The sequence below is a fragment of the Eschrichtius robustus genome, chromosome 2, assembly GCF_028021215.1.
Source record: "Eschrichtius robustus isolate mEscRob2 chromosome 2, mEscRob2.pri, whole genome shotgun sequence".
In the NCBI taxonomy this organism is placed as follows: Eukaryota; Metazoa; Chordata; class Mammalia; order Artiodactyla; family Eschrichtiidae; genus Eschrichtius; species Eschrichtius robustus.
In genome coordinates, this window is record NC_090825.1 from 127,366,887 (window position 1) to 127,389,560 (window position 22,674).

A 22,674-nucleotide genomic window follows, 5' to 3' on the forward strand; every position below is an offset into this window, starting at 1 on the left:
TCAGGTCTCAAGCCATAAATCCCTTCTGACCCCCAGCTCGATTATCAGGTCCCAAAACGCCCGCCACAGCTTATCCCAGTACGGACGTCACATTCATAGCAGCGAACTCTCCCGCTTCCTATCTGGGTGAGCAAAGCACGAGGCTCCCGGGCCTGCGCTGTTCCGTACCGGGCAGTTTTGCCCGCTCCACACCCTGGGCGGCTTTGTTCAGGAGGCAATATGGCCGCCCCCATGCGCTGTGTCTCAGTGGAAGCCGCCATCTTGAGAGGCCGGCCAGTTCCGTACAAGCAGAGGAATTCGGTTTATTCGGAACCTGAGGCTGGGCTGTACCACCGCGGCAGCGAGGGGAGGGGGAAAAGATGACAAAAAGAATTATACAAATGGGTAAGGTAGAAGCTATTGCAGAGAGACTTTACAGGATTGGGGAAGAATCTGCAGTAGGACAGTACTTTACTGGAAGACTGTAACTGGTGTAAGAGGAATTTGGAATGGTGCAATCCTTTCGTAGGAGAGTCTACTGAAAAGGTCTGGTAAATGGTCCAGGAGGTTCCAGTGTGGGAGAGCGGCAAAAGTGATGGAAGACTTGGGCATCGGAGAGGGGCATGAACAGCTACTTATGCTAATTATTATAGGGAATCCTCCTGGGGGAAATTACAATTATGGTAATAAATCGCAGGGGGTGATTGAAGAAAAAAAGGAAAATTGATGGATAAACAACAAGATTCTACTGTATAGCATAGGGAACTATATTCAATATCTTGTAATAAACCATAATGGAAAAGAATAGGAAAAAGAGTATCTATGTGTGTATATATATATATATATATATATATATATATATATATATATATATATGCATAACTGAATCACTTTGCTGCTTTGCTGTAAGGCACAAACTACCACAATATTACTTCAATAAAATTATTTTTTTAAAAAAAGAAAATTGACACAGGGAAGAGGAGACTGAAACACAAAATAAAGGAGAAACTGAGGAAAAGAGAAAGGAAGCCTAAGGGACAAAAAGACATAAGGCATAAGAACAGAAAATGGAGACTAGAGGACAAAAGTGGGGAGAATGAGGGACTGAGAGTGAGAGACTGAGGACAGAGGCAAAGGAGAATGAAGGAGAAGGGGAGATTGACAGACAGAAAAAAGGAGAAATGAAAGGAGAAGACTGAGGTGGAGTGAGCCACCATAAAGTTTTGCCTGGAACTGCCCCAGGAAATCCCTCCCAGGGACTTAAAAGTCCTGCTTTGGGAGGATGGCTGGGGAAAGTTGGAGAATAAGTACAAAACCCATAACGTGGCCCCAAAAGTAAAGGTGTAAGCAACACTGTTTTCCTCTCAAGTGGAAAACACTTTTTCCCTTGGCTGTTGATGCTGGCAGTCATGATTTGCAGTTTACAAAAATGGTTTATCCACTGTTGCATCACTCCGGAGTGATACAATTTAAGTGTACAATTTAAATGCATTGCAATCATAAGCTTTAATAATTAGTCTATGGCCTTGTCTGTGGATTAACTGTGGTGCTTTGTACTGATATAGTACTAGTTTAATTTCTAACAGTGTGAATATTATGACCATGTTACCTCTCACCTTGTTGAGGTTGCCTACTGGGTGTTTAAAAACCAAAATATAGAGGACAAAAAGGCCCGGAGGCAAGCCCACCTACTGGTTGTTGCCCTTCAGTGTCAACCAGATGGCATGGGAATTTGAACTAACTACCCACGGAGATTCTTGACCTGATGAGTGATCCCCAGCCTCCACCAAGGTACAGCAAGTCAAGGAAACTAGGACCCAATCAGTGTGCCATATGTAAACAAGAGGGACACTAGAAGAGACAATGCCGTCAGTGCCCCCCAAGGCGGATGGAAATGGCAGAACCCGGCCACAACCCTCGAAGGCAGGTGGTCCAAACAGATGAAGAATAATGGGGCCAGGGGCTCCTAAGCCAGCACTCCAACTGACCCCCGAGGAGCCCCGTCTGAGACTGGACATTGGGGAAAAGTCTGTTGAATTCTTAGTCAACGCTGGTGCCACTTTCTCAGTTCTGAACACCGGATCAGGCACTCAGTCATAAGAGTTGTAAAATTATGGAAGTATCAGGGAAGGCCCAAGAACGGGCATTCATAGAGCCATTAAAATGCAAATTGGACAAACACGTCACCCATTCCTTCCTACACATTCCCAAATGTCCTATATCCCTGATAGGAAGGGATACCTTACATAAATTGGGAGTTACTATCCACCTAATGGGAGACAAACTGGAGACTGGCATTCCCCTAGACAGGTGGCACAAGATGGTAATGTTAATGGCTGAGGACAAACTTCCCTGGACAGATCTAAACAATTAGGTCAAACTGCTAAGGGATGGTCTCCTTGCCTACAGGCAGTAGTAGCTACTGCAACCCTGCTAAAGGAGGTTGAGAAGTTAATGTTTGGACAGCCAATCACCATATGAACTCCACACCAGTTTCAAGCATTAGTAAGCCCTAAGGGAACAGAATGCTATCCCCCAGGTCAATTCAAGTCCAGGCTACACTTTTGGACACCTTAGTGGTTACTATGAAAACCTGTCGTACACTGGGACTTCCCTGGTGGTCCAGTGGTTAGGAGTCAGCACTTTCACTGGGGCGCTGCGCAGCCAAAAAACAAAACAAGACAAAACAAAAAACCTGTCAAACCTGTCGTACATTAAATCCTGCCATCTTACTACCTACAGAAACAGGGCCCTTAGAACATGAGTGTATAGAAACAATAGACACAGTCTATCCCAGTTACACCAACCTAGGAATCAAGCCTCTCCCAAACGCTGAAGAGGAGTAGTTTTATGAGGGAGGAAAAAAGCCTGGTGGGATATGCAATAACCTCCCAGACCCAAGTCATAGAATGAAGAGGCCTACCCCCAGGGACTTCAGCCCAAAAGGTGAAACTGATGGCCCTCACCCAAGCCTTAGAGCTCAGGACAGGGAAGGCCTTAAATATTTATACAGATTCCTGGTATGCATATGCCACCCTACACAGACACAGGGCTATTTGGAGAGAAAGAGTTATGCTTACTGCAGAGAATAAACAAGTGGTACATGGCTTAAGCACACTGAAACTCTCAGAAGCAGTACAGATTCCAAAAAATGTGGCAATGATTCATTGCTGGGGTCACCAAAAGGAGGATGCAGAGGATAATGGGAAACAACTGCCAAAAAGGTGGCCCTAGAACCAGTAACTTGGCAACTACCCTTCATACTATGAAGGTCAGATCCATCCAATTATTCCCCAATCTACACAAAAGAAATATTAGACAAAACCCCAAAACGGGGCTTCAATAGGGATTTGGGGAGTCATGGGTGGCTAGTTAATGCCCCAAACTGTAGCTTGCCAAGCCATCAGGGAGGACCACTAAGGATCTCACTATGGGAGGGAAGTCCTAGATAATTAGCTGGTTGAGATCACGGTGACCCCAGGCATGAAAAACATAATCGGTTGGGTAGTTGAGACCTGCCCCATTGGTGCAGTAAATAACCCCAACACCAGAGCCCCCAGAGGCCCCCAGATAAGACCCATTCAAACCAGAGGGACAGACCCTGGAGAACACTGACAGATTGATTTCACTGTCACACTGAGAGTACCGGACAATTTCAGATATAAGCATTCCCCACTAGAACTGAAAGGGCAGCTGAAGTGACTAAGGCATTACTAAAAGAAATAATCCCCAGGTTTGGGCTCCCAGGATCCCTACAAAATGATAATGATCCAGCATTTGTGTCTCAAGTGACGAAGGGGATAGTGAGTGCCCTGGGCATAAAATGGACCTTCCACTCAGCCTGTCAAGAAAACTGGATTAAGGTTCTTCTGACTGCTCTGCTCTACATGTGGTTAGCCCCCGGTGTGGATAAGTTAAACTTAAATGCATCTGAACTCATGAATGGTAGATCCATTCCCCAAGCCCAAGAAGGGACACCTTAACCCCCTTGGAATGAAACAACTCAAGCTCTCCAAGTAGGAGAAACCATGAAAGCTCTCACAGAATATGGTAACCACGAGCGGCCTGCACACACTGACCTGGCCCTACATCCCTTCCAGCCAGCAGAGTGGGTGTACCTAAAAACATGGAAAACAGGCAGCCCACGAGATCAGCTCACTCCTAAGTGGAACGGACCACACTTAGTGATCCTAACCACCCATTCTGCCCTGAAGTTGCAGGGTATCACTCCGTGGGTACACCACACTCGAATGAAGAGGGCTCCTGAGCCCCAACCTCTGGAGAAATAACCCAAGACAACAGACACCATCCCCCACCCCCCCGCTCCACACTACTCTTGTGAACCTCTCTCCAACCTAAAACTTCTTTTCCGAAAAAAGGCAAAAGATAAGTAACTGTATATGCCAAGCAATAGGGATTTTAGGATAACTGGATTGCCCTAGATTATCTGTTGGCTGACCAGGGAGGGGGGGTCTGTGCACGTCAATACAACATGTTGCTTTTTACATCAGTGCAAGTGGCCTGATTGAAAAAAGTGTAGACAGACTACTAGAAAAACCAACTTGGCTAACAGAAGCCAGCCAGCCTAACCTGGCCGAACAAATTTTGGAGCAGGGTAAAACAAGCCCTCCCCAGCATCCTTGGTTTCTACGTTACCTGGGCCCCTTAAGAACCATTGTCCTCTTGCTGATATTTGGGCCATGTAGTTTAAATTGTCTGGTGTCCTTTGTCTCCAAAAGATTAGAATCTATAAAACTTCAAATGGTGGTCGCTAAGGGATACAAAGTCAGGTCTGAGGCCAGTCAACAATCAAACATATCTCAAGGCAGCAGGAGAGAAGTTGTGCTCCTCCACCTGGGGTTATGACAACACCCAAACTCGGCAGGAAGCAGTTGCAGAAGACAGAGCCTCGCCCCTCAGCACCCGTCAAGAACGAGGGGCAGGTCAAAAGAAAGAGGGGGGATTTGCCACTGGCAAAGGCCACTAGTGTCCCCTGGGGAAAATAAGATGGAATCTAAGTGATAAGGTCTAACCTCTTCTTTTGTGCTTAGTCCAGTTTCACTGGCCTGTAGAGGGCCGTGTGCAGAGGCCTTGCACCTAACCTATCGCATTAGAGCTCCCAGAGCAGAAGCGCTGTGCTGGACACCCCAGCCTGGCCTGAGGTGAGCAGAAGCCTGCGCACGACATTCAATTCAAGATGGCGGTGGCAGCAGCAGGTCGTGTGCAGACGCTGTACCCGGCACTTCAGTCTGAGGTGCGTGAGCAACACGCCTGCCCCTCACCCGGGAGATCTCCACCCCGCCCGCCACTGACAAGAACCCTATAAAGTAGCCCCGCTAATGGTCTTTCCAGGAGAACGTGTGCTCTACAGCACCAGTTTGCACGTCTCCATTCTTTGACCAAAGAATAAAGCTTTCTTTTGCTTCTGAAGTAGACCCTTCTTGGGGCCCGACTCCAAAGGGTCGGGAACACACCTTCTTAATATTGAACTCCCCTGAGGAGGAAATCTGTCTCCAAGCTTTTTCAAATTTTTCTCTTTAAATATTACCCAGACGAGTTAGCTATTGGTCACCATATGTGTGTAATCAATATAAATTTGTGTTTGTGTTCTTCGGAATTATCCCACTCAGTCAGTACTAACTTCAACCACTGTTAGCTTCAATTTGCAAGCATTTTAATGAAATCTGTAAGATGTAGTTCCCATTTTGTCGTAACTTCATACTCACAGGCCCACAACGAAAAGCCTTGGGCTCAAACTCAAATTCCAGAGTTAAGTCCTCAAATTTCTAGTGAAAGCCGAGCCTGCCGGGACAGTTCTTAAAACGGAGTAGGTACGGACGCCACCGCAAGATTCCTGGCACAGTGCGCCTGTGCCTCATCCCCCAGTGGACCTTTTGCCGGCAAGTGGGTTGGGGACCGCGGCGGGAAACGCAGTGCTGGAATTAGGTGGAACGCGCCGGGACCACACCTCACGCGCGCCTGGCCTCTCGCTGCGCATGTGCGGCACCTCAGCGCGAGCATTCTGGGAGATGTAGTTTGCAGTCGGAGGGAACACGCTTCAGCGAGTCCCGCGCGAGGCGGCTTCTTCTGCGCATGTGTGCCCTCCAAGTCCTCACGGTGGTGACTCCGCGCGGGTGTGAGTCCCGAGAGGTTAAGCCCCTCACCTGGCTGGCCTTGGTCGGGGCTGGAGGTGCGCCGTGCAGAGGAAGATGGCGTGGGTATGAAGGGGTGGGGAATAATAGGGCTCAGCCGGGCTTCGGGGTAGAGGCGTGGACCGGCGTGTGTCAAAAGCTACAGTGACCCTTCCCAGCCCGAGTCCGTGAGCCCCGGCTGGACGGGCTCCCGGGACTGCGTTCTTGCGGGTCGGGGATCGGGCGATGCGGGGGCTCTGCAAGTGTGGCGACCCGGAGCGCATCCACCGGTGGCCGGAGCGCACAAGTGGTTAACGACCGGAGCGCCCTCCGGGGTGTGAAAAGAGAACCAAGCTTTACTGAAGGTCTGAATTGTTGCCGGTGGAATGCTACCTGCTTTTCCAAAGGTGTCTAGCTTTAACCCCACAGCAACCCCGTAAGTCAGTTTTTCAAACTATGGGTTGAAACCCAGTACGGTCCTGAGTATGGGTGATGAAATCTGTTCAGTTAGTAAAGACTAGTATTTTTATTTGCCAGTACTTTTTACAAGTTGGGTTATAATTTACGTAGAATAATTTGCACGTAACTTACAGAGAATAAAAATGTAAAAATTGTTGTATACACCCATTTAACCACCACACCATCAAAATACAAAACATTTTAATCCCCCAGAAAGTTCTGAACCTTCCCAGTCAATCATTCCCCCCGTATGCTGAGAAACAACCAGTTTTCCACTTTCTACAGTTTAATTTTGCCTTTCTAGAACATCATATAAATGGAATCCTATAGTATGTACTCTTGTATGTGAACATTTAAAAAAATAAAATGCTGTAAAATATCACATATGTATCCCATGTGATAAGCATTGTTTTATGAAACTTACTATAGCTACATATGTATTTTTTTTCAATGACTATTTTTTTGAACATCTATGAGCCAAACACTGTTCCTGGTGCTGGCTATTGACTATTCAGACAAAAATCCCTGCCTTTATGAAATTTTAGTTTTAGTTAAGTAGAGATAGTCAATAAACAATAAGCATAATAAAATCAGTAAATTATGTAGTATACTAGAAGGTGATGTGTTATACACAAAGAAAAAGTAGATCAGGTTAAGGGAAATGGGAGAAGGGTTAATTTTAAATTAGGTAGACAGGGAGGCCTCCTTGGTATTTGATGAAAGTCTTGATGAAATAGTGGAAGTGTGTGCTGGCCAGAGGGAACAGCTAGCATGGACGTGAGTGTGCACACACACACACACACACCCCTACATTAACATTAGGTTGTTTTGTAAAATATATTTGTTAGCTTAATTTAAAAAGGGGTGGGTGGGTAAAGTCACTGGTACAACACAGGTATTATTTCCAATTTTACTGAGGCTCAGGAAGGTGAAGTGACTTGCTCAAGGTCAAATAGCCAGGAGGTAAATTCAAGCCCAGATATTTGTTTCCAACTCTCCTACTTTTTACAACATGTCTCCCAGCCTAAAACACAGCATTTGACTGAACTCTGCTCCTCCTCAGCTTAAACCACAGGGACCTGCACCTCAGTTCCCCTGGGGCAGATTCCATACAGACTGTTGAATGGATCTCACCATGTGGACACTATATTTCCAAGTCTATAGATGTCTTTGCCTAGATCCTTGGTCCCACTGAGAACCCAATACTGGTGCATCCTGCTTTCAAACTGTAGCCTGTCTCTATTCCTAGAGCCCTGGTTGGAGTCCACAGAGTGCATGACTAGAGGGTCAGAGAAGGGTGTACATCAACTACCACTTACATTTTGATAAATTTCTGACAACATCATTTTTGATGATTACACATTTACTTGGGGGGTATATATCTATTTGACTAACCAGTTCTTTAATTTGTTCCAACTTTAAGTATGTTAAAAAGTGCTACAACAGATATCCTTGTAGCTAAATCTTAGTGCAAATATCTGTGGTTTTCTCTCAATGAATTCTGGAGGACCCGGGGGAAATTCTCCCACAGTGGCTTCTTCAACCCAACTGTTGAGGCAGCTGTGTATGGGTTGTTTGGTCACCTGTGTCAGGGTTTATTACACCAGTGATTCTGGAATCTTCAAGTCATACCTGGTCTCACATGGCTCATTCTCTTAAACCTATCTCTGTCTTCATAGATCTCTGCCTTCACCCAAGGGTTACAGAAAATGACCAAGTCCCAGGTGAGTTAGTTTGTTTTGCTATACAGGAACAGTAGTACAGGATTGTAAAAATGACCACATGAGCTGAAATAGTTCAAAGCAATCTTAATAATCAATGAGATTTCCCCCATTGGTTACAATTATTCTGTGACCTTAAACTTTTTTGTCAAAACATTGAATCCTCTCTTGGTTATACAAGTATAGGGAAATGAAAAATAATAAAAACAAATATTTAGTACACTGTAATTTAAAACATTGAGAATTAAAGTGTTTTATTCTTCGTGAAAAAGCTTATCAAGAGCGGTTTGAACAGTGCCTTCTCATTGTATAACTTTTGACACTGAGTAAGCATTTTTTCTATGGCTTGACATATTGGCAAATTGGATCAGCTTCCATTATTTGATCCTTTGCATTTAGGACAGTCAGTTCTGGACATGTAGTGGGTACTCAGTAAATATTTGTTTAATGACTTATTATTAAATGAATGGCCTAATGGGTAATTATTTCACAAGTATAAAGTATTTCAAATATGAGTTTTGTGTCATGCACAAAATGGAACATAAATCTAGACAAACAGGCATCAAAGCACAGTGCTGGAGAAACAGAATGAGACCAGTTTAGTGTAATATCTCCAAAAACGAAGTGGGACTAAATTTTGGGAAGCATTGTCAACTAATGAACATGGTTAGAAACAAGTTGCCATGCATTTTTTTCCATTTTATGCATTATAGATCATTTTAGTTGGAATAGCAATGTGTTGTTACAGAGACCAGTAACATTCAAGGACGTGGCTGTGGATTTCACCCAGGAGGAGTGGCGGTATCTTGACCCTTCCCAGAGGGATCTGTACCAGGACGTGATGCTGGAGAACTATATCAACCTCATCTCAGTGGGTGAGGACCATTTCCCAGTGTTGATTGGTATGCGCCTGGTTGACTGCTTTTCCTTTCTCAGTTGCTCCAAATTGCCAGCCCTCTGAAATACTTTTACTAGTGTGGCTCTGTGTCTCAGTTGATGACAACTGACAATCTTTGGGGAGATATGGCTACACGTTTGTTTAAAAAACCTCTTTTTAAGGTACAAATGAGCACCTTTATCAGGCAGTCCCTGATGAAGCTGAGAGTTCAAAGGCCCTGAAGCCCAAGTAGCTAGGTCCAAATCCCTTATCATTTCTCATTGACAGGATATAAAACCATCAAGCCTGCTGTGATCCACAAATTGGAACAAGGAGAAGAACCATGGATGGTGGAGAGAGAAATCTCAAGTTGGAGATACCCAGGTGAGTTAGGTGAAGAGTTGTGTGGATGGAAGTGAATGAAATGAAGTTCACAGTTGGTTAATGAGGGCTGACATCTTTGAGAAATATGCTTCAGATTCTCTTCTTAAAGGCCTTGGACCTTTGGAAATAACTGGGGACAGTTAACTTAAGTTTCATGTCTACCTGAACACCATTTCTGTGTACCACCTTCACATATTAATGTGGTTTTTTTGCATGGCTGTTAGAGAGTTACATTTTCTCCTTAAGGTGTATTCTGCCTGTCATCCCTATCAACTTCATTTAGGACCTTGAGAAGATATTTTTCTCTTTTTTAAAATTGTGGCAAAATATAGACAACATAAAATTTACCATTTTAAGCATTTTTAAGTGTACAGTTTAGTGGTATTAAGTACATTCACATTGTTGTGAGACCATTACCACCATCCATCTCTAGAATTCTTTCATCATCACAAACTGAAACCATTAAAAAATAACTCTCTGTTCCACCTTCCCCCAGCCACTGGTACCCACTATTCTACTTTCTATAGCTATGAATTTGACTATTCTAGATACTTCATATAAGTGGAATCTTAGAATATTTGTCCTCTTGTGTCTGATTTATTTCACTTAGCATAATATCTCAAAGTTCATCTATATTGTAGCATGTGTCAGAGTGTCATTCCTTTTTATGGCTGAATAATATTCCATTGTAGTATATACCACATTTAATTTATCCATTCATCTACCAGTGAACATTTTGAGTTATTACCTTTTAGTTGTTGTGAATAATGCTTCTTTGAACATTGGTGTACAAATATCTGTTTGAGTCCCTGCTTTCAATTCTTTCAGGTATATACTCAGAAGGGAAATTGCTGGATCATGTGGTAATTCTCTATTTACATTTTTAAGGAATTCCCATGATATTTTCCACAGCTACTGCACAATTTTATTCCCACCACAATGCACAAGTGTTCCAATTTCTCCATATCCTCACCAACACTTGTTATTTTCTAGTTTTTTTAAGTAAATAGTCATCCTAATTGGTATGAAGTGGTATCTCATTATGGTTTTGATTTGCATTTCCCTAGTGATTAGTGATGTTGAGCATCTTTTCATGTGCTTATTGGCCATTTGTATATCTTCTTTGAAGAAGTGTCTATTCAAGTTCTTTGCCTATTTTATTTTATTTTAATGTATTTATTTTATTTTATTTTATTTTTGGCTGTGCTGGGTCTTTGTTGCTGTGCAGGTTTTCTTTAGTTGTGGCGAGCGGGGGCTACTCTTCCTTGCGGTGCGTGGGCTTCTCATTGCAGTGGCTTGTCTTGTTGCAGAGCACAGGCTCTAGGCGCACGGGCTTCAGTAGTTGTGGCTTGCGGGCTCTAGAGCGCAGGCTCAGTAGTTGTGGTACACGGGCTTAGTTGCTCCATGGTATGTGGGATCTTCGCAGACTAGGGCTCGAACCCGTGTCCCCTGCACTGGCAGGTGGATTCTTAGACACTGTGCCACCAGGGAAGCCCCTCTTTGCCTATTTTAAAACTGGGTTGTTTCTTTATATATTCTGGGTATTAATCCTTTACAAAATATATGATTTGCAAGTATTTTCTCACGTTCTGTGGGTTGCCTTTTCATTTTCTTAATAGTGTCCTTTGACACCCAAAAGGTTTTAATTTTGATGAAATCCAGTTTACCTATTTTTTCTTTTGTTGCCTATGCTTTTGGTGTTACATCCAAGAAATCATTGCCAAATCCAACTCCATGAGGCTTTTTTCTGTATTTTCATCTAAGTGTTTTATCATTTTTTTTTTTTTGGCCACGCTGCAGTCAAGTGGGAAATTAGTTCCCCAATCAGGGATCGAACCTGCACCCCCTGCAGTGGAAGTGCAGAGCCTTAACTACTGCACCACCAGGGAAGTCCCAAATAAGTGTTTTATCATTTTAGCTCTTTAAGTCTTTGATCCATTTTCAGTTAATTTTTGTATATGACATAAGATAAGGATACAACTTCATTCTTTTGCATGTAGGTATCCAGTTTTCCTAGCACCATTTATTGAAAAGACTGTCCTTTCCCCATTGAATGATCTTGGTACTCTCATAGAAAATCATTTAACCATATACATGAGGGTTTATTTCTGGGCTCTCTATTCTATTCCATTGGTCTATCTGTCTGTCTTTATGTCATTACCACAATGTTTTTGATCACTATGGTTTTGTAGTATGTTTTAAAATCAGGAAGTGTTAGTTATCCAACTTTGTTCTTTTTTTGGAGTGTTTGACTACTTGGAGTCCCTTGAGATTCCATGTGCATTTTAAGATGGATTTTTCTATCTCAGCTAAAAAGTCACTGGGGTTGGACCTAGATTTTTTGATCTTCATTTCTCTAGCATTCTAGCCTCCCCACCATCACCTTTGCGTTGTCATAGTGTCTTTTTTTTTTTTTTTAACATTGTATTAATTTCCTAGGGCTGCAATTTAAAAATTACCACAAACAACAGAAGTTAATTGTCTTACAGGTATGGAGGCCAGAAGTTCAAACTCAAGGAACTTCTGGCCTCATGGAGTTTGGGGCCCAGCATGGTGGTACATGAAAGCATTCTGGTTCCCCAACCTGTGAACTTTCTGAACCCCCTCCTTTAGAGTTTTTATGGAGGCTCCATTACATAGGCATGATTGATTAAATCATTGGCCACTGGTGAGTACTTCAGCCTCCAGCCCCTCTCCCCTGTCTGGAAGTTGAGGCATGGAACTGAAAGTTCCAGCCCTCTAATCACATGGTTGGCTCCACTGGCAACCAGCCCCCATCCTTAGATGCTTCCCATAAGTCACTTATTAACATAACAAAAGACACCGTTATGACTCTCATCACTTAGGAAATTACAAGAGTTTTTGGAGCTCTGTGCCAGAAACAGGGACAAAGATGAAATATATATTTCTTATTATAAATCACAGTATCACTGGGATAAAAGTTATGTGTTGAAGCCTCTGGGGTTCCAGTGGTAGACACAGATTAGAAATTTACTCACTTTCTTTCTTTAAAGAGTGATGACTTACATGTTGGGAACTGGGCCACGAAGCTCAGTAGGATTGTCAAATTCTGAGCCAAGGAGTGCCTTTATTGCTCTGGATATAGGTAGCATAATTGTAACAGTAGTCAGGTACTGTCAGAAGTTTATAAAATATCAATAGATGAAAATGAAGATTGATAGGAATTTAGATACAGGGTGAGAAATCTACTGCTTAAGATTACATTAATAGAATCCAGAAGCTTGGAAAACAGGATATAAAGCAGAAAGTGGCAAGCACATAGTTGTCTGAGGATCAGTAATAATAAATATAATAATATCTAACTAGTGAAACATTACATGCTAGGCAGTATTCTGAGTACTTAAAGCAATTGACTCGTTTAATCCTCACAAAACCCTGTAAGATAGGTGCTATTATTATCCTTTTTTATACAAGGGGAAATTGAGGCCCAAAGAGATTAACTTGACCTGTGCCACACATCTAACTAGTGATGAAACTAAGATTGTAATCAGGATTCAGAGCCCATGTGCTTAACGACAATTCATTTTCCTTCTGTGTTAGGTAGAGAGCAAGGTAGGGAGAGCATTTAAAAGTCAAGATTGATTCAGTATCTATGAACTATTGTAGAATAACATGATACACTCAGTAATCAGAATTTAGCAGTGACTCTAATCCTGAGGCAAGTTTGGCTTATCCTATGGCATATTTTCCTCTTACTGGACATAGGAATTCCTGCGCCCTCACACCTATACAAGAATGAATTACCATTATACTGGTTACAAAAGTGTTCCTGTTTACAAGTAGAATTGATGGTTTTATAAAATCAGTTTCATGCTGCTGGATGAATAGACAAGAGCTCAAAGACACTGGAAGCAAAGAGACAAGTGAAGATTAAACTACAGCAATCCAACAATGAGTTGATGAGACACTAGCTCAAATCTCTCTGTTGCTCATCCAGTCCTTCCTTTATTTCCTCTAATCACCATTTTACCCTAGTCACTTTTATTTCTCCTAGATGGGCTCCTCCCATTGACCCTGTAGCAGCTGTTCTTCTTTGTTCCTTTTTACTACTTCTTGGCATTATTTCCATTTTTCTCCCCATTTTACAAAGTCTTGTATGCATATAGTCAAATATATTTATGTTCATTGTCATAGTATCTAGTTCTTTTACTACTACTACAGTTTTTTAAAAAGTTGTGGCTTTCCTGCTAAGCTCAGGGGTATAGATTCCATTTAGCCTTGGTATTTCTTTTAGATATGGATACTGGGTCTGCAAGTAAAGATTCAATCTCACAATAGGGCAAAAAGTTATGAGTCATAATACATTAGCAGAAATATTCACCGACATATAGTTTATTATGCTTCCTTCTAGAAAAAGTCTGGCAAGTTGATGACCACATGGAGAGGCACCAAGAGAACCAAGGAACACTTTTCAGGCATGTTGCATTCATTGACCAGAAAACTGTGACGGAGGAAAAGGGTAACAATTGTAATGCACTTAAAAATAGATGTCATCTGAGCACAGCCTTTGTTTCTTCAAAACAAAGACTCCAAAGACATGACTCGTATCATAGAAGTTTTAACTATTTAGACTTATTTAGTGGTAACAGAAGATATGCAAGAAAGAATGAATGTAGTGAATGTGGAAAAGTCTTCTTCCAGAAGTCAGACCTCATTATACATAAGAGAACTCATACAGGAGAAAAGCCCTTTGTATGTACTGAGTGTGGGAAAGGCTTCAGCAAGAAATCAAATCTCGTTATACATCTGAGAAGCCATACTCTAGAGAAACCTTATGAGTGTACTGAATGTAGAAAAGCTTTCTCCCATAAATCACACCTCATTGAACATCAGAGAATTCACACTGGGGAGAAACCCTATGAGTGTAATGAGTGTGAGAAAGCATTTTTCCAAAAATCACACCTCAATATTCACCAGAGAACTCATACTGGGGAGAAACCCTATGTGTGTGATGAATGTGGGAGAGCCTTCAGCATGAAGTCACACCTCTTTGTACATCGGAGAATACACACAGGAGAGAAACCTTATGTGTGTACCAGGTGTGAGAGAGCTTTCAGTGAAGTGTCCTGCCTTATTAGACATAAGAAAATCCATACTGGGGAGAAACCTTATGAATGTAATGAGTGTAAAAAAGCCTTTTCTGAGAAGTCTGACCTCATTATACATCACAGAACTCACACAGGAGAAAAACCCTATGAATGCAATCAATGTGGGAAAGCCTTCAGACATAGCTCAGCCCTCTGTCGCCATAAGAGGACTCATAAAGAAAAAGTTTCTTAAAAGAGAAAGTAATGTGGGAATATTTTCAACTAAAAATTACAGTGACAGAAAGCCTTCATTGGAAATCAAACCTTATGTATCAAGAAGTCTTAAGAAGAAGCCTATTAATTCAACAAATTTAGAAAAGTATGTAGCTATGTTTCTGTAGAACTCATATTTCAGATGTGATGCCAAAGTATTTCTAGAAGATATTACAGAAAGTACACCTCCTTGTTAAGGATAAATGCTTACTGTGGACTACAAAGACTTTTGAAATATTAATAAGTGGGCTAGTCAAAACAAAATTAGAAAATCATATATGGACAGTATGCAAAGTATGAAAGCATTATATTCCAAACTGTTCTACATTACACTATGTACCACATAATGTAAATCATATAGGTATTGGAATTGCTTACGTGAAGCTAACAATTATGAATATGAAATAAGTATTATATATGTAGAATGCCATTACCAATTATTTTCCACATTAAATAATACTCTTTTTTTAATTATTTATCATTTTTTTAATTTTTTGGCTGTGCTGCACAGCTTGCGGGATCTTCATTCCCCAACCAGAGATTGAACCCAGGCCATGGCAGTGAAAGTGCAGAGTCCTAACCACTGGACCACCAGGGAATTCCCTATTTTTTTCTTCTTTTAACAAAGTATGAATTGTAACAAAACATAGAGCCTCCTAAATAAGAATTCTAAAGTATAAAATAAACGTTTTTCCTGTTGTTTGTTGGCATATATAAAAGACTCCTGCTACTTCTTGATCAGTGATAGAGTGTGTAAATGTATTGTTATTTATATAAAGTATATATGAGATAGATATCATATGAGAGTGAGCAAAAGAAAATAGCCATGGCCTCTTACAACACTCACTACAATTTACATAGTTGTTTTTGGTGACTAAATTACCCTCTTTTTATATACTGTTATTGTCCCCTCAGATCTATATGTTGAAGCCCTAACCCCCAGTGTCTCATAATATGACTGTATTTGGAGATGGGGCCTTTAAAGAGTAATTAAGTTAAAATGAGGCCATTAGGTGGGCCCTAATCAGTCTGACTGGTGTCCTTATAAGAAGGGATTAGGATACCAGGGATGCAGATACAGAGAGGAAAGGCCATGTGAAGAGACAGCAGGAGGGTGACCTCAGAGGAAACCAACCCTGCCTGCCCCTTGATCTTGGACTTCCAACCTCCATAACTGTGAGAAAATAGATTTCTGTTTTTTAAGCCAGCCAGTCTGTGGCATGTTTTTTTGGCAGCCCTAGCAAATTAATATACATACTATTATTCATTTTCACTGGATTACTTCATAAGTTTGAGTATACAAACTATAAGTACTACATAATCTAACAATATCATTGGGGGCTTGTTGTACTATGTACCATTTCTATCTATTTGGCATTTCCTAATTCACCTGTGATAGAATAGTAAGAAATACTTTTCATAAGGATTTTACAGTTCAGAAATATAGAGACTTTTTTCAGAGAGAAATATTCATTTTAAAAAATAAAATCCATTCAATGGTGGGGGGTAGATACCCTGTAAATTTCCATGTAAACATCCATGGCATTAGAAATCAACTTCTCCCTTATTTATTAATTTTAAATGCAACCTCATTTTTTCCTAAAGTGAGTTTTAACAGAGAATTATGTACACAGGTGAAAAACATACAAGAGGTGGTGTAAAAGCTCTCGTTCTGCAGGCAGCCAGATTCTAGATTCTAGATCTGCTTTGAGCCTTATTTTCTCTTCTGTGAATTAGAGATAACAACGCCCTAATTTGTTGGGTTATTGCAAAGATTATACAAGATAGTATATGTACGGTATTCATAAGATGTTAGCTATTTTTATGTTTTCCAAGGGTACAATTGGAACTTTCATTCTAATTAGAAAGATAGACAGGGAAACGATTCACTGTAATCAGGTCTGTGATAGAGGGAGATAGAAAGAACTTGGGGGAGGGGTGTCACATGCATCATTGTGTTTCATTCTCACAAGGATATGAGCCTGGAACCACTGCCCTACATTGCCCCTATATTAAGTCACTGATTTAGGGGTTAGTCCTAGAAGTGTATTGCCTATGTAACAGAAAATAAAATATGTGACATTGGCCTAGCACTTGGGCAGTGAGAAAACATGTCAAAGGCTGAAAAGATGATGACAAGCTGGCAAAACAATTGGTAAAATTGTCCCCTTTACATACACCTACTGTGCTAACAGCTCTAGAAGATATTAGAGAACAGAGTGTTAGTAATATTTGCTCACTGACATTAGCTGCATTTGGCAAGCTTTTATAAGAAGGAGATAAACTCAGGAAAAATTAGTGATTGACAAGCCAAAATAAAAGCAAATAGTCCAGAAATTTGGGGCCCTACAGAATTTTTTTTAATTAATTAATTAATTTATTTTTGGCTGCATTGGGTCTTCGTTGCTGTGCGCGGGCTTTCTCTACTTGTGGTGAGCGGGGGCTACTCTTCGTTGAGGTGTGCAGGCTTCTCACTGCGGTGGCTTCTCTTGTTGCGGAGCATGGGCTCTAGGCGCGTGGGCTTCAGTAGTTGTGGCACGCGGGCTCAGTAGTTGTCACTCGCGGGCTCTAGAGTGCAGGCTCAGTAGTTGTGGCACATGGGCTTAGTTGCTCTGCGGCATGTGGGATCTTCCCGGACCAGGGCTCAAACTCATGTCCCCTGCATTGGCAGGCAGATTCTTAACCACTGCACCACCAGGGAAGTCCCCCTACAGAATTTTTTTCTTTAATTATTTCTAGACTTCTAATAGTTGAGAACGATTTAAAAGGTTTTGAGAATCGACAACCTGATAAACCTTTCAGTGAAATAAAGTGACTTAGAAGAAAGATCTTGTTGAAGCCTGATATCTTCAAAGTGTCTCATCTGCCCACCCCAGCTCCATGTTACAGGAGCTCAATTTTAGTCAGCTCCAACTGGGAAGACTTGGGCTCCCGTACCCAGCCTAGCTCTTTCTTATACAGTAGCTCTACCCAAGACAAGGTAGGCCAAGAATACTGGGGCCCTGATCCACCCCCCTCCAGGCTTTATGTTTGTAGGGCAAATGTTCCACGCCAGGGGGTGACGGGGGACCAAAAGTTGAAAGGACAGCAGCCTGTTTTCCCAACTCCCACTTATAGAGCAGAGGTTCCATACTGGGAGGAGTAAATCAAAAAGACCTCGGGCTTCCATTTCTCCTCCCAAATCCCACTTGCAGGGAGGAATTTCCATGCCAAGAGGAGAAACCAAGAAGCTTCCTCAGCTCCAATGCAGTAGTGTAGACATCTGTGCAGGGAGAGAGGCAAGAGGGAGGACTGGAAGCTCCAGAGCTCCACAGAGGGACCTGACTTTATTTAGTACACAGTGTGGAGGAATGCTTGACTTCAGACATTGTTGAAAACAGAGATCTTAGCGGCAAGCAATTAGAATTCTATTCCATAAAATAAGTAGCAACAAATGAAATAGGCCACCCGAAAGTTTAACAGAGGGAACCAGAGAAATAGCTTAAAAAGTGCCCTGGAAGATCACAGTTATCCCTGTCTGGAAGGCTGTGCACACACCTAGGTTTCACACTCAGAACCAACTGGAGCAGGCACTTGAAAGGTATAGTCACTAACTGAACCTAGGCCAGACTTGAAAGAATTCTCTAAGTCACACACAGATCCATTAGCAGAGAGTGGAAGCTTTACTGGCTCAAGGGACTTAGGCGCACCTCTGACCAATCACTGGCTGAACATTACAATAATTTGGACCCAGGGGTGACTTCTAGGAAGCCAGGCTTGGGGTGGGAGATGGAGGAACTGAGCAGTAACATCAGAGACTATACACTGTGGAGGAAAATAGACTTCACAAAATTAGTCCAGGCAAGCTACTTTAAAAAACTAACAAAATAAAACAGAGCAAATTCACAAGCCCTGAAGGGGATATATCAGAACCCAAAGTTCCTAAAATATAGTATCTCAAAAACTATGAGAGATTCAAAGAAACGGAATAGTATAACCCTTGTACAGGAAAAACAGTGGCAATAGAAACTACCTTTGAGGAGGCCCAAATGTTGAACTTTTAAGGCAAACACTGCAAAAAAAGCTATTATAAATATGTTCAAAAGCTAAAGGAAACTATGTTCATGAAAGTAGCTCATGAATAGAGAATGTCAATAGATAAAATTATTTGAAAGAACCAAACGAATTCTGGAGTTAAGAAGTACAATACCTGAAATAAAGATTCACTGTAGGGGATCAACAGTAGATTTAAGTTGGCAGAAGAATGAGTGAATTTGAAAATAGATCATTAGAGATATTACGATCTGAGAACAGAGAGAAAAAAAGAATGAAGTAAATTGAACTGAGCAGACTTCTGGTTTCTTATCTGACAGAAAAATCTTAGAATTTGTCACTATCATCTTCACAACAAGAAAAAAATTCTGAACAAGTTGGAAATCAACAATTCTTCTCACTTCCTGTAGAGAATTTGGGTTACAGGACAAACTGCTTCCCTGAAAACTAGAGAAAAAGGAAGATACGGAGAGGTTACTAGGAACAAGCTCACTAGAGGAGCCAGTATAGGTAGGAACACTTAGATTGTAATTGATGAATTGCTGGAGACTCAATGTGAAGTAGACTGAGAGTTAAAAACTCTCAGAGTTCAGTCTTAGGGGGACCTCCACACTTTCATGAGTCATCTCCAGGACCCCCCCCCCACCAAGTTCTTCTGGTAACGATCAGAAAAAAGTTCCTTCCTGCTTCTGACAGAGGGAGCAGAAAAGTAACCATTTTGGAATATACCCAGAGGATTCTGTTCTTTTTAAGATAGGACTTGCATCCAAAGAAACTGTTTTCACCAGAGCCTAAGGGAAGAACTATTTTTAAGAGGGGCTTGCATCAAAAGAAACTATTTTAACTTGAGGGAAGGAAAATATTCCACTCCGCCCCTCTCTAGTCTCTGACATGGAGGAAAAGAAATATCCAACACGGGCCCCCTTTAACCTTCATGTCTCACCTGGGGGACAAGAGAAGCTAAGAACACTTGTAAAAGTCACAGCCTAAAATCACAGCCTCACTAAAAGACTGGCGCCTAATCATAGGCTTATAGAATGCTCCCCTCCCTCCACATCTTACCATCACATCAATCAAACTGTATAATAACAGTGGGTTACAGCTAAAATAACTGCAAAGCTCAGATGCTATTTGAGCAGAAGTGTTTAGAGAAAACTAAAGATAACACAGGAGACAAAAATAAGGACACTGGAGGAAATTTTACCTTTCACATCTACAGCTACAGCAAACAAAAAACTCAGCCAAACTGCTAGCCAGGTAAACATAAAATTGGTGTTGCAGAGTTGGTGTAGAAAAAAACCTGCACATTTGGCATCAGGAGTGGTGTCAGAAAAAAGATACCAGACCCTTCAAAAGTTTAAGGAGAAATGCTCTCTCAAACAAAATTTGAGGGAACTTGTTGCCAGTAGACCTGTCTTGCAAGAAAGGTTAAAATATCTTCCCAGAAAGAAGGAAAATGATACAGGTCAGAAACTCAAGATCTCGGAACTTCCCTGGTGGCACAGTGGTTAAGAATCCGCCTGCCAATGCAGAGCACACGGGTCCGATCCCTGGTCCGGGTAGATCCCACATGCCACAGAGCAACTAAGCCCGTGCGCCACAACTACTGAGCCTGCACTCTAGAGCCTGTGAGCCACAACTACTGAAGCCCGCGCACCTAGAGCCCTTGCTCCGCAACAAGAGAAGCCACCGCAATGAGAAACACGGGCACCGCAATGAAGAGTAGCCCCAGCTCGCTACAACTAGAGAAAGCCGGCGCGCAGCAATGAAGACCCAACGCAGCCAAAAATAAATTTATAAAAAGAAAAGAAAAGAAACTCAAGATCTCCATAAGAGAAGGAAGAGTGTTGGAGAAAGAATAAATTAAGGCAAAATACAATTTTTTATTTTTCTTAGTCTTATTGATCTAACTGATAAGTTTGTTCAAAATAATAATGGCAGTATATTGGTTGATTACAGCCTATGGGTAAGTGAAAGGAATAACAGCAATGTCATAGGGATGGGAGGGAGGAATTATCTTTTAATCTGTATCTTTATTTTTAAGTGAGTTTCTTGTAGACAACATGCACTGCTTGCTGGTGGGAATGTAAAATGATGCAGCCACTTTGGAAAACACTCTGCAAGTTCCTCAAATGACCAAACATAGAGTTACCATAGGACCCAGCAACTCCACTCCTACGTATATACCCAAGAGGAATGAAAACATATGTTCATGCAAAACTTTGTACACAAATGCTCAAAGCACTACTCTTCACAATAACTAAAAGGTATAAGCCACCTAAATGTCCACCAACTGATGAATGAATAAGCAAAATGTGGTATATCTATGTAATGGAATATTATTCAGCCATAAAACAGAATGAAATACACAATACAACATAGATGAAGCTTGAAAACATGCTAAGTAAATGAAGCCAGTCACAAAAGACTACATATCACATAATTCAATTTATATGAACTGTCCAGAATAGACAATTCTGCAGAGACAAAGAGTAGACTAGTGGTTGCTTAGGGTTGGAGGAGGAGATGAGGAGATAAGGGGATTATGGCTAAAGGATATCAAATGTCTTTCTGAGGTGATGAAAATGTTCTGATATTGACTGCGGAGATGGCTGCACATGTCTGTAAATATACCGAAACCATTGAATTGTATACTCTAAATGGGTGAATTGTATGGTGTGTGAACTATATCTCCATAAACCTGTTTTTAAAAGATTGAAGTATTGGGCCTATAACATATAGAGGTATAATATATTTTACAGTGCAAAGGAAGGGAGAAAGAAAGAAGTTCTAGGGGAGTAAGGATGTGACATCAGATGGTAACTTGAAACCACAGGAAGAACTGAAGAGTACCAGAAATGATAAATGTTTGGGTTTTTTTTTAAGATTATTTGTGTGTATCCTTTCTTCTCTTAGTTTCTTCAAAAGACATAAAATTAGGGACTTCCCTGGTGGTCCAGTGGTTAAGACTCGGCACTTCCACTACAGGGGGCATGGGTTCGATCCCTGGTCGGAGAACTAAGATCCCGCATGTCCCGTGGCACAGCCAGAAAGACATAAAATTATATAAAGCAACAATTATAATACTGTATTGTTGGGTTTTAACATACATAGACAAAATATATATAAAATAGTAGCACAAAAGTGGGCAGAGTGGAGCAAATTTTCTATATATCACTGGAATTAAGTTAGTATTAATCTGAAGGAAATTATGATAGAGATTGTCTAAACCCTAGAGCAATGTAACAAATAACAAATAGTTTAAAAATCAATAGATACTCAGCCCTCAAAAATGGAGAGCCTAACTTCTCAGTCCTTAAGTGTATGCTATGCCTAGCGATTTCCAAAGTGAATAGTATGGAAAGAAATGGGGAAATAGTAACTTTACAGTGGAGAAACATGGACCAACACTACCTTAGACAGATGACCAATGTCAGTATCAACACTGATAAGTCATGTTGATAGCATGAACCCTTGATATAATATGATGAAATGGTGCTTTACCTCTGTGGTCTTCCTCCCTTTGCAGTCTAAGCATGAGAAAAACATCAAGAAAATCTCAGCAGGGGGACATTCCACAAAATCCATGACCAGTACTTCTCAAAACTGTTGAGGTTATGAAAACAAGGAAAGTCAGAGAAACTGCTTCAGCCAAGAGGAGCCTAAGGAGACATGATGGCTAAATATAATGTAGTATCCTAGGTGGAATCCTGGAACAGAAATAGGACGTCAGATAAAAACTAAAGAAATCTGAATAAAGTGTGGACTTT

At 41.4% G+C, this 22,674-nt stretch overlaps 1 protein-coding gene across 1 annotated transcript; it reads left to right on the forward strand.

The window, feature by feature from the left end:
* The first annotated feature begins 6,142 nt into the window (after positions 1–6,142).
* Positions 6,143–21,713, forward strand: LOC137759688 (zinc finger protein 300-like). The gene is made up of 5 exons (XM_068536237.1): positions 6,143–6,197; positions 8,249–8,293; positions 9,039–9,165; positions 9,456–9,551; positions 21,667–21,713. Exons 1-5 carry the CDS (start codon positions 6,189–6,191, stop codon positions 21,696–21,698), a joined length of 309 nt encoding a protein of 102 aa, XP_068392338.1. The 5' UTR covers positions 6,143–6,188; the 3' UTR covers positions 21,699–21,713.
* The last annotated feature ends 961 nt before the right edge of the window (positions 21,714–22,674 follow it).

Bases quoted from the DNA above. Each gene is read 5' to 3' on its own strand.
- LOC137759688 (XM_068536237.1), top strand. The intron at 9,166-9,455 runs GTGAGGACCATT...TCTCATTGACAG, and splicing joins TATCAACCTCATCTCAGTGG to GATATAAAACCATCAAGCCT. The intron at 9,552-21,666 runs GTGAGTTAGGTG...TATATTTTACAG, and splicing joins CTCAAGTTGGAGATACCCAG to TGCAAAGGAAGGGAGAAAGA.